The 13,003-nt window shown below is 29.6% G+C and overlaps 1 protein-coding gene across 1 annotated transcript; it reads right to left on the reverse strand.

The window, feature by feature from the left end:
- Positions 1–274: 274 nt before the first annotated feature.
- On the reverse strand, positions 275–3,624 carry LOC130951957 (flavonol synthase/flavanone 3-hydroxylase-like). The gene is made up of 3 exons (XM_057880718.1): positions 3,137–3,624; positions 2,237–2,564; positions 275–515 (listed from the first exon to the last, which is right to left on the reverse strand). Exons 1-3 carry the CDS (start codon positions 3,595–3,597, stop codon positions 303–305), a joined length of 1,002 nt encoding a protein of 333 aa, XP_057736701.1. The 5' UTR covers positions 3,598–3,624; the 3' UTR covers positions 275–302.
- Positions 3,625–13,003: the final 9,379 nt, after the last annotated feature.

Below are 13,003 nucleotides of genomic sequence, written 5' to 3' on the forward strand. Positions count from 1 at the left end.
TTTTCTAATTTTTTTTATTTTTCAAAAATCCTTTTCATTGCTCTCATTAAATAATTATATTATAATAATAAAACATGTTATAAAAAGTAATTTATCCTTTTATTTTAGAGAAGTTTGAGTACAATATATATATATATATAATTCTTAAAACACAAACAAAATGCCAAAAACTACCAATCTACTATGGCAAAACAGTTAAAAGAAGAGTTTATTGCGACCAAACTCTTTAATTATGCTATTAGGAAACTTAATTTCGTATAAGCAATAACCCACATTCTTGTGCTGATTTCATATAATTTGTTCTATTGGGGAAGCTTATTGAATTTACAGTGACGATATTCAGCATACGTTTTTATTGAAAATTTAGGAGGATTGTGATCGTTGAGAAGTGGAGGAAGAGGCCCAATCACTACCTCATGTGGTGGCACAACAAAAACTGCCCATGACATGCGCTTGCATTCCTTGTTCACCAAACTTCTATGTAGAACACTCTTATACTTTCCATTGCTTAATATCTACTACAAACCCCACAAAATTATATAGTTATGGCCCAACTTTTTTCAAATATGTATGATATATCTTCGCATGTGACTTTTAATAGTAACTTTCTTAAAAATGGCTATGAAAATTATGTTTTGGCAGGACAAACAAATATAATGTATAGAATTTTCTATCCGGTCAAACATTTTTAGAGAATTTTACGGGCCACATTTTGGTTTATTTTACCAAAATATAGTCATTATAACTATTTTTTAAAATGTCATTACAGAAATCAGATATATATGTTAAAATTTAATTTTGATACACTATCAGTGTAAAATAGTTTTACACGTGTATCTACTTACGTAATGTTATATAAGCAAAAATAATTATTTTTTACATTGACTATATAAATAATCATCTAAAAAAGCAGATATAATTATATGATTGTGTAAAACGTTTTATATTATCAGTATATTAAAATTAAACTCATATATACTAAATGTAAAGTAAATATCAGCTATCTATAAAAATATATTATATATAAAATGTATATTAAAAATAAATTAAATAATATATATTTATATACAGTGACGGACCCAGAAAATTTTAGGAGTGGAGGCAAAAAAAAAATATATATATATATATTAAAAAGAGTTAGTGAACACTTTTATTCTTAAAATACTATTTATTATATATAATTTATAAAAAAATATTTTTTTATTTCTAAAATTTAAAATTAAAATATTTTAATTAAATTATAGATAACTTTTTATCCTAACTAATCTTTTTATACACATATTAGCGCTTAATGATACATTAGTATTTATAATTTGAAATTAGAATTATATATAAATACTAGAAAAATTAAATCTTTATATGAAAAGTATGTTTATATAAAATAATAAAAATATAATTTTTACAATTTTTTTATTTTTTTAAAATAATTAAATTTGTTATATATTTTTTAATTTAATTTTAATATAATGTTAGATAAAATATTTTATGTATCTGTTTAATTATATATTATAATTAAAATATTTTTTATCATTATTTTAAAAAATAAAAAATATATTCTAAATTAGTAAATTAATCAGTTCATTTTAAAATTTTATATGCAACATAGGTATATATAATAGAACAAAGATAAAAAATAAGTAATAAGAATTTATAAATTGAGAATAAAATTAAATATATAAAGTCACGAAAAAAATAAAATATTAGATTGATACCTAAACTATAATTGTTTGAATTAAAAATTACAATTGAAAATATCAAAAAGAAAAATAATGAAATTGAAAGATACAGAGTTATGGAGAGCTATATAAAAAAATTGGAGAATTCAAAATTTACTGTTTGATGAAGAGAAGATGACCATTAGACAATGAATAGAAAAAGAAGGTTGAAAATATAAAAATAAGAAGAGGGTTTAAGAGAATAAAAAATTGATGGTACAATAATTAAATTTGATTAAGTTAAATAATAGTCAAAATAATAAAAAATAAAAAAATTAAAACTTTAGCTAATTGAATTTATTTTATTTGTAATGGGGTCATTTAAAATTTGAAGTGGGGACATATTATATATAACTATATTTTTTAAAAAAAAAATTAAAAACATCATGCCCCTCATTGTTATGCTTGGGTCCGTCCCTGTTTATATATAAATATATAATAATTGATTTAGTGATTTTTTTTTATATATAAACATAGTACTTTTGTGTGTGTATATAGTATATACACTACATTTAGGTTACCTCAAGTTGATCACCAATGTGAACAAAGATTGCATTTTGCAAGTAATCAACGGCGACCCATTTGTTGTCTTTCCAAATTTGGAGGCCAGAAACTTCATTTGAGACAAGCAAGGTAAGTGCTGACATATCAGTGTGAGGCTCAACTCCCAATGCAAGTTCAGGTTGTGGGCATGGTGGATACATGTTGATCTTCATCTCTAATTCTATTTTCTCGTCTCCTAAACTTGACTTCAATGTCTTTTTCTCTAACTCTAACCCTTCCGACAGAAGTTCTAAAACCTCATTTGTCAACCTTAACATCTCTTTATTGTATTCTTCTGTCACTTCCCTATCATTCATCAATAAAATTGTATAAATTCCATTACATAATCAAGGGTTTGTTTTGATGAACTTAAAAAACAAAAAAAATCTTTTTTTTTGAATATATTTTTTTAAATCTTATATAAAAAAATAAAAAAATTTTATATTTGTATATCTTATATAATTTTTTTTATTTATCAATTATATTTGAATATAATAATATAAAAATATTTTTTATTTATTATATAAAATTATTTTTTTAAAAAAATCTTTTTAAAAAAATTTAAATTATAGCTTTTTAAAAAAAAATATTTTTTAATTTTTTAATATTTTTATTTTTACTACTAAAAATTTATTAAATATGCTAAAAATTATTAAAAAATCTTTTTTTTATCAAGTTAATAACATCCAAGTAAACACTAAATTATCTAATGAATAGATATTAAGACATTTTGCGAATAGGCTCAAATATTTGGTTGATGTTAATCTATAGCAGTTACTATAAAATAACTCATACTTGTTGTATGTTATGAATTAATTAAATACATCCTGCAATATTAATAATTAATCAATTAAGTTTACTAATCAGTAATCACGAACCTATAGGAGGGAGGGTTTTTGGGCCACTTGTCATAGTTGACCCTAGAAGAAGGAGCCATGATATGGAAAAAATAGTCAACCCACTCCACCTTCTCTTCAAGGTTCTTGGTCATCTTTGTCCCATAACCTTCAAAGTTCCCATTAGAAGGGTCATTAGCATAAGCCTCTTTCTCCTTTTGAGGCAGGGCAAAGAACTCTTCCCCCACCTCTTGCAACCGTTTGAACAGCCACGGCGATATGCTGTGGCTGGTCAAGAGGAAGAATCCCCATTGGGAAGCCGCTTCGGCGACTTCCCTCACGAGGAGATCATGGTGTGGTTGAGAGAGAGAAATTACGGGTACGGTTACACCCTCCACGGCTTTAGTGTTCTCAGGACGCTCATTAACTGGGCGAATGAACTGTGGTGGAAGCTCCTTAAGTTGGTTACTGAAAGCCAAGGTTTGGATTCTTTCTACTTCCATTATATATGGAATGTATTGGAAAATAAGCTTAATGTGTGAATTGATGTGATATATTGGGAAATAGTTTATATTTTATTGGAGTTATATAAGGAAGCAATTAAGGTCATTTTATATATGGACCGAACATTCAACCATCTTGAAGTCTTATCCAACCCTACGAATGTAACATAGATCATATATCATATGTTTTCAAACTTACCGTTCATTCATAAATGGACTTGTAACTTACTTATTTAAGAGATCCTTTTTATGTTTTAGTTTGATTTTTGATATATAAATAAAATTTAATTTTGATTCGTGTTGGTGTAAAGTAATTTTATACGTGCATCCAATTATATAATGCCACATTAGTAAAAATAACTATTTTTCACATTAACTGTATAGATGATTAGATGATAAAAAAAATGGATGTAATTACATGACTGTCCAAAATATTTTACATCGTCAGTGCATTAAAATTAAACTTATATAAATATTGTAAAATATTTTACATGATAACCCAATTAAATTTTTTTTATGAATAAGTATTCAAGAAACAGGGTAAAAAAACCTATTTGCTAACTTGATAATAACATGGAATTAACTTGATTATTATAAAGAATCATTACATGCATTGTCTAGAATATTATTGGAACTTTTGATATTAAAAAAATTATTATAAAGTATAACTTTTTAAGATGGTATAGAAATTAAAATTTGAATTTTTTTAAAATAAAAAATAATAAATAGTTGTATAATATAAAAACACTAACTATATTTATACAATATGTTATTTAAAAAATAATAAAAATATTATATTAATTAAATTATCATTTAATTTATAAAATTAAGTGTAGAACTTAATATATAATGGCTAATTAATTATGGCTGAAAATTAAAAAGTTACAAACTTATATATTGATCGAAAATTGATGGCTTAAATGAATAACTGGTGGGCCGTAAAATAATTTAATAGATTTGATTAAATTATTATCTAACAAATTTTTTTCATATGAAATTAACAGCACCCAAATTTCACCTCTACACAAATTATAATTAACAACTAATTCAACAACTTAGTACCACCATGATTATTTGATTCACCTGTGATTTTTAAAAAAAATATAATTGACTGTTTGTGCTTTCATCATTTTTTTTCATTTGAATTAATTAATTATATAAAAATACATTCATAATAACATCTTAACATTTGTTCGTAGGGGTGTCCGCGGATCGGATCGAATTGGATATGGCAAAAAATATGATCCGATCTGCACAATTTTTATCGGATCGGATCGGATATGATATCCACACTTTTTAGTGCCGGATCCGATCCGATCCGCAAATATGCGGATCGGATCGGATATCAGATATATCCGCATAATTAAGTCTTCTTTTTTAATCATATTTCAATGTAAAAAAATTCAATAAAAATATTTTTCATACTTTTAAACTTATTTATTCCTAAATATTTTAAATCAAACTCTTTCTAAATAATAAAAATAAAATAATACAATATATGAATAATAATTACTAACTAAAACATACAAACAAGTAAATATAATACCAAACATATATATATATTTATTTATTTTTTAATTATTATTGTGCGGATCTTTAAATCCGCGGATCGGATACACGGATGTAGAGCAGATATCGGCGATCCGATCCACAAAAGGGTGCGGATCGGATCGGATCCGATCTGATCAATTTACGAATCGGATCGTATCCGCAATTTTCGGATCGGATGCAGATATTTACCGCGGATCTGCGGATATGATCCGATCTATGGACACCCTTATTTGTTCGTAAACATTTATCAAAACACACACATACTAACAAATATTTCGTCCTTGAGTTGCTCAACTTTGGGTTTAGCAACCTCACACATACATAACACATACATTAATGCTGCTCAACTTTGGGTTCAACCACCTCACACATACATTAATGTTGCTGCCATCGGCGAGAACGTGTCTGCATGCTCAGTGTTTCTGTTCAATAATTTATATTTTCTAGGCATCGTGAATAAAACAAATGATAACTTTACATGTCAATGACCCTCTGCTCAAGTATAATATTCACCCCCTCAATTTCAAATATTTAATTTTCTTTTTTTAATAAAATAAATTGATAGAGATGAGAGAATTTTGTAGAAGAGTGGCGAGAGAGATTTGAAAGAAGAAAAAAGACTCTTGCTTTTATTAATATCTATTACTTTATTAAAAGTACACTTATGAACATATCTTACATATGCAAGGCCAAGGTTTTGTAACTCTAGCTAGCTCCAAGAGCATCACTGATTGGCAAGTTTGTCAACATATGCTTCAATTTCTTTTCACTCTTTTCCTCTTTTTCAATAGCATATTTTCTTTCTAATGATAAACTTATCATCTCTAGCAGCAACTGTTAGACCTTGGAGACTCATTAGCCATAGACCATAGTTTCCTTTGGAGAAATGATATATATACCCTTTTGTCATCTGTTTTTCTCCTCATGACATGGCTCATCTAAATTAATTAAACATTTGAGAGCTCATCAAACATTAATCGAAGTCCTATCAGCATAAAGTTCTATAGGAATTATTGAGCCTCAAAGAAAAGTAGTAAATTGCATCACTCTGCTTCTCCATACTCGAGTCCTTCCTTATAGGAAAAATTCATTGCTTCTAAAATTAAGAAGGATCTTGTGGTAAAACTTGGACTTTTCAAAACAAACACACTTTCCAAAGGTCAAAATTAGATATTGTCTTCTGCTATACCCCAATTGCTATGTGCTAGTGTCATAGTCCGTTGCCCAAATAGGTACACAGTAGATCAAGATTCCAAGGACAAATGAGGCACACATTGTGATAATGGCATACACATAGGGTCTTTAAGGATGATTGCTTTCTCTCATTGCATTAAACTCAGCTGCAAAAGTTGAGACAGTACTCAAACACCCCAAGAGACCTAACTGTGTTCCGATTACAATAGTGTCACAAACTTTGGTATTGACCTGCAAAATTTGTGATGAGAAAAATGAGTTTCTCTTTTGTTTTTGCAATGTGAAATTGTTTTTTCTTTATCTAAAGCTAAACTTTATATATATCACAAACTGTTTATAGACTTCATACAAGCCATCGGATATCACATCACATCAATCACATTACAACTTTTTTGTGAATGGTTCATATGAATCCACCTTTAGTGGTTGTTGAACATTAGATTTGTGACAATAAAATCTTTACGTCAGGAATATATTGATGTGAACATTAAATGTACAGAAGATTCTAATTTGCTATTTCTTGTATGTTTAACACACTTATTTTGATGGTTGTACTCACTCTTTTTTGTACATTCATAAATCAATGTATTGAGACACAATTGTAACAATTTCTCAATGGTATCTAATTTAATTTTAATCCTATTATATTATTAGCTTAGAGATTAGCAAATGTAGCAAATATTGGAGCACTAGGAGATAGAGAAGGACAAAAGAAACTTACTGCTTCCTTCGCAGTGAAAAGTGCAGCCATTACACAAGCAGCTGATACATTGACAATGAGAATTTCAAATAGCATCCATTTAAACAACCCTGACCTTCCTAATCCACGACCGTTGAGCCGAGCTAAGAACCATCGAATCCACACGCCTACAGGTCCAACCATGCAAGCGAACCATAACTCGGCACCACTTCCACCATTCTTGAAGAATGGCTAGATGTAGTCATGGGTATAATACACAATTAAATATATATTACTTATGTACCCAACCAGAATATTAATCCTTTAGTTTTTATAGAGAAAAGGGTACCAAATAACAATGTACAACTTAGTTTGCAAAGTAGATGTATAATGCTCCTCCTACCCGATCACAAACATGTGTTCGAACCAAGGTTCTGAAAATCAAACCGGTAATCGAATCATTTTAGTTACTAGTTTATTAGTTTATTGATCCAACCGATTCAACCATAATTCAACTGGAATAACCGTTTTATAAAATAAAATATAAATAAATCCACTAAACATAATTATAGTTTAATTTAAACCTCAAAATGTCATCCATACTTAGAATTACAATTCATAAAATATATTAATAATTTTTTTCTCATCAATTATTAATAATTTATCACTCATTATATTACAATATTGAACTCATCAACACAGGCACGATAATTTATGCACAATTTTTATCAGGTTGTCAGCACAAAAATTAAAAAAGATTAATGGGGATAAACTGATCATAATGAACAAGTAAAAGCTCATGCTTCATTGTGCAAATCGCATTAAAGCTCATGGAATATCTTCATTGTGCAAATCTCATGAAAGATTAACAAGCTTTTTCAACTAACTATACACCATCCAAATCTTAACAAGGTTTTGAGCCAAAAAAAAGCACAACGGTGAGAGACACAACACATCACAAAAAAAGCACATCACAACATAATTTTAACAAGGTTTTCCAACATCACAGCACAAAAAGTACAGTAATGAAGAAAACAGAGTACTAGCAGTGACATGAGAAGAATGAACACAGCAGCAGTAGGTAGAACTAATCAATAATTATTCAAAGTGGTTTCTGAATAAAAAATTAAAATAAACAAAGAATGAGCACTAGCAGTGCGCAGAGAAGAATGAGCACAGCAACAATGAGCAGAGTTAATCAATAATCATTCAAAGTGGTTTCTGAACAAAAAATAAAAAAAGAACAAACAACGACCACAACAACAATGAGCAGAGTTAATCAATAATTAATAATCATTCAAAGTGGTTTCTGAACAAAATATTAAAAAGAACAAACAACGACCACAGCAACAATAAGCAGAGTTAATCAATAATCAATAATCATTCAAAGTGGTTTCTGAACAAAAAAACGAAGAACCAGGCAATCAGGAGATTTGAGCAAAGTATGAGGGAAAGCGGTTGAGCGCGACGGAAGACAGCGACCAGGCGATGAGCACGACGACGGACGGCGGGTGAAGGGTGGCTGAGTAGGATGAGGGGTTGGAGCACGGCGAGCTCGATGAAGAAGCTTCAATTGGTAAATGAGGAGAAGGGTTGGGGCACGACGACCAGATGACGACGGAAGTTCCTGAGCGCGACGGACGGTGACAGTGAGAAATGGTTTGAACAAATACAAATGTCATCTATCTATCTATTCTATTATATAAAATTAGAATATCTGCACTTAATGATGAAGCTGACGTGGCTCTAGAGAGTGTTTCTCGATTTAATTATTTTAACTCATTCAATACAATTTATTATCATGACTTAATTATATCAGCTAATTGATTTGATTAGATATTTAAATATTAATATAATTTATTATAATATATATTACTTAATTAATTTTACTATATTAATTATAATTTGTTATATTAGTTAATTAATTTATTCATTTATAAAATCTAAAATAAAATAAATAATTTATTATTTATTCTAATTAAATTCATTAAATTTAATTATACATTATATACGAATTAATAATAATTTATAAATTACTTTATATTATATATGTATTAACAAAATATTATATATGTCTTAATGTGTTAATTAAGTATTATATACGCACAGAAAAATAAATACAAAGATGATTTAATATATTAATATATTATTTAGCACGGTGATTTTTTTGTTTTGATATCATATAGTATTAATAATGATAATATTATTATATAGTATTATATAAACTTTTTAATATTAGTATAGAAAATTAGAAAATTATTCCTTATGGCAATCATTCTTAGTAGAATAGTGTGTCCTTTATATAGTATTGGTAATTGTTGCTTAATTTAAAGTAATTGTATGTTAGTATCTTAAATTTATTTTCAATAATGACCTAAATAGATAAATCTAATTGAATTGAATGATTATATAAAATATTTTATATTATTAATATACTAAAATTATTAACAGACTCACAATGAGAGAGAGAGGAAAATTTACCTAGAGAAAGAAACTCGCATGAGAATGGTGGCGACGGGCTCAACAACGACGGTAGCGGAATGAGCAGTGATGAGAATAAGCTTGTGAACAGTGACGGACCCAGAAAAATTTAGTATGGGGACAAAAAATAATAAATTAGGTATAGATTTTTTTTCTTCCCACCATATTCAACAGTTAAGGACTAATCTATCATGAATTGAATTCCATTTAAGAATCTACAATTGGCCAGCAACGAGTTGCTATACATACGAGACAGAATTCGAAACCCTCAATACTTATTTAAGCGGACGACTAAGTTGATCACTTGATCAATCTAAATTGGTTTAGATATATTCAATTTTAAAATTAGAACTATCTAATACATATTGATAAGAACTAGAAATATACACACAATCATTATTATAATATTTAAAATAATAAAATATAATTTCATACACATAGTATATATTTAAATAACAAAAATATTTATAAGGATTTTTTTATTTTTAACATGATAAATATTATTTTTATATATATTTTTAAATAATTATTTATTAATTATCAAATCTACTTATTATAATTTTTATAGTATAAATAAATTTTTAACCAAAATAATTATAGTATTAATACATAGATAATATATTTTTCTATCTTAAACAATTTTTAAAAATCACTAATCATTTAAGTTGTATTTAATTAGAAAACTAAGTTTAATTTAATTATAATTAATTAACTATATAATATAATTAATTATCACTAATTTTTAGTGTATTTATTATTTTTCTTACTAAATCAAATTTAACAATATAATTATATTATGTGTTAAGTTTAACAAAATATTTGTTAACATAAAATACAAAGAACTATTTATATTTTATTTTGAGACAAATATAATATAATAAGTGGTATATATGTATATAAGTATTAATTTTTTCAAAAAAATTTGTGAGGGCAAATGCCCCCTCTATATTAAACGTGGGTTCGTCTCTGGCTGTGAAGGAAGATGGGAGTTGTGAATAGGTAAGCGGCGATGGACTCAGGAACAACATGACATGAGCTATGTGATGTGTGGAAAACGATCCGACACAAAACTCACCGGCAAGTGCACCGGGTCGCATCAAGTAATAAAACTCACAGGAGTGAGGTCGATCCCACAAGGATTGAAGGATTGAGCAACTTTAGTTTAGTGGTTGATTTAGTCAAGCAAACAAGTGTTGATTGTGTGAAGTAGTGTTGACAGGAATTAAATTGTAGAAAATGCAAAGGGGAGTGGGTGATTTGCAGGAAATTAAAGGGAACAAAAAAAAAAAAGAAAAAGAACTGAATCTTAAAGTGTAAGTAATATAAACTGCAGAAACTTAAATTGCAAGAAATGTAAATTGCAGAAACTTAAATGGGTTAGGGATATGGGATTGCAGAAATTAACCAAGAAAAGTAAAATTTAACAGACGGAAGAGTAGAATATGGATTCAATTAAACCAGATCTTAAACGAAAATGAAAATCAGCTTGGTGTAGCAATTAAACAGTGAAGTTTAAAATGAAAATTCCAGATCTCAGGACTCAAAAGACTAGATAACTAAGTCTAGATCTCAATGCCTTCCTAGATCCAAGTTCTGAAAACAATTGCAAGAGAATTAAAGATCAAGCAGTGGAATAAAGGAATTCAAATATCAATTTCTCAAATGTGCAGTAGCTCAAAACAGAGAGAGATCTCAAGGTGAGATTGAGACAGAATTTCCTCAATTCTCAACACCCAAGACTCAAGTAAAGCTTTGCAGAAAAGAAAACAATAAAACCCAGAGGAAGAGAATTCAATTCTCCTCCCAGAAACTCTCTAAAATGCAAAGTAAGCTCTCCTCCGTAAGCACTATTCTCAAAGAAAAGCTCTCTAAAAATTCTCAAAAGAAAAGCTCCTCTGAAAACTTCAAATCCTAAGCTATTTTTACACTTTCTTCAAATGATCATTAAGCCTTGATTTGGGCCTTGGCCTTGATGGAATTGGGTTGAATCAGGCCTCTGTTGCTTGCTCTTGGTGTTGGGAAGAAATCAATTCTTGAACCGGGCCATGTAGCTTTCACATTTGAGTCAACGTTTGAGGCAAACGTTGACTCAAACGTCCCTTGTTGAAGCCTTATGCAGATGCCATTTTTGCTGTCATCCACGTTTGGCTCAATGTTTGAGGTCAAACGTGAGCTCAAACGTGGATCTTCCCATGCTCCCTTTTTGGCCAACGTTTGAGGCAAACGTTGGCGCAAACGTGGCTCATCTAGACCATCAATCAGGGGTGCTTTCCTTGCTAAGATATAGCCAACGTTTGACCTCACGTTTGAGGCAAACGTTGGCGCAAACGTTGCATGCTTCCAGGATGCCATTTTCCTTCATTTTGGCGCCAACGTTTGACCTCACGTTTGAGGCAAACGTTGGCGCAAACGTTGCCTCCCTCCCCTGCTTTCTTTCAACCAACGTTTGCCTCAACGTTTGAGGCAAACATTGGCGCAAACGTTAGTCTCCCCAGGGTGTTGATTTCAGCCAACGTTTGCCTCAACGTTTGAGGCAAACGTTGGCGCAGGCGTTGCTTCTCCCAGGGGCTTGTTCTCAGCCAACGTTTGCCTCAACGTTTGAGGCAAACGTTGGCGCAAACGTTGGCTTCTTCCAGGGCATTCTTCATCTTCTTTTCACGTTTGAGTTAACGTTTTCCTCAAACGTTAGCTCAAACGTAAATCTCTCTTTCCAAGCCCCTTCTTGCAACCTCCTTCCAAGCTTTGTTTCACCTATCATCAATCAATCAAAAACATCAAAGCTATGCTTCAAATCATGAGATTGTCTCTCTTCCATAATATATGACAATTATAGTACAAAATCTCATGAAAATGCATCATTTTATACATGATTGATTGAGTCATAGATAACATGAATTTCAACCCAATTGGCTTACTTATGGCTTAAGAAAGTGCATAAAACTAAATGAAAACAAAGAAAAAGACTAGTAAAACTAGGCTAAGATGACTTGTCATCACAACACCAAACTTAACACTTGCTTGTCCCCAAGCAAGAAGAGAATTATTGAGAAGAAAGAGTGAAAAAGGAAGAGAATGCTCATGTTAGTAGAGTATTATTGGTAGCTCATGGGGTTTTATGCAGATATGTAACTACTCACTTCTTATTGACTTGTAGGCCTAGAAATTTTCCTCTAAGCATCAAGCAACACACTGCTATGACCTCTCATTATTCTTTTGTCCTTGTTTACTAAAAATTTTCTTTATAAGCTTTAATTCAGTGTCATGTGTAACAAGCTTCTTTTCTTTATTTGTGCTTGACACATTATTCACTTTAGACACTTGGCTTACATTCCTTCTTAGAGCATTGATGCCCAGCACCTCTTTGGGTCACTAAATGCCTTGTAGTTAGGTTGCTCTTGATGGTGGATTTTCAGTTGATAATCCTGGGTTAGTTAACCCAAGTTACCAAGTGTTAATGCACTCCAAAGAACTTAATAATCCAAGCAGATCCTAGTACAAAGA

This window comes from Arachis stenosperma, chromosome 9 (assembly GCF_014773155.1).
Source record: "Arachis stenosperma cultivar V10309 chromosome 9, arast.V10309.gnm1.PFL2, whole genome shotgun sequence".
NCBI classification, from domain to species: domain Eukaryota; kingdom Viridiplantae; phylum Streptophyta; class Magnoliopsida; order Fabales; family Fabaceae; genus Arachis; species Arachis stenosperma.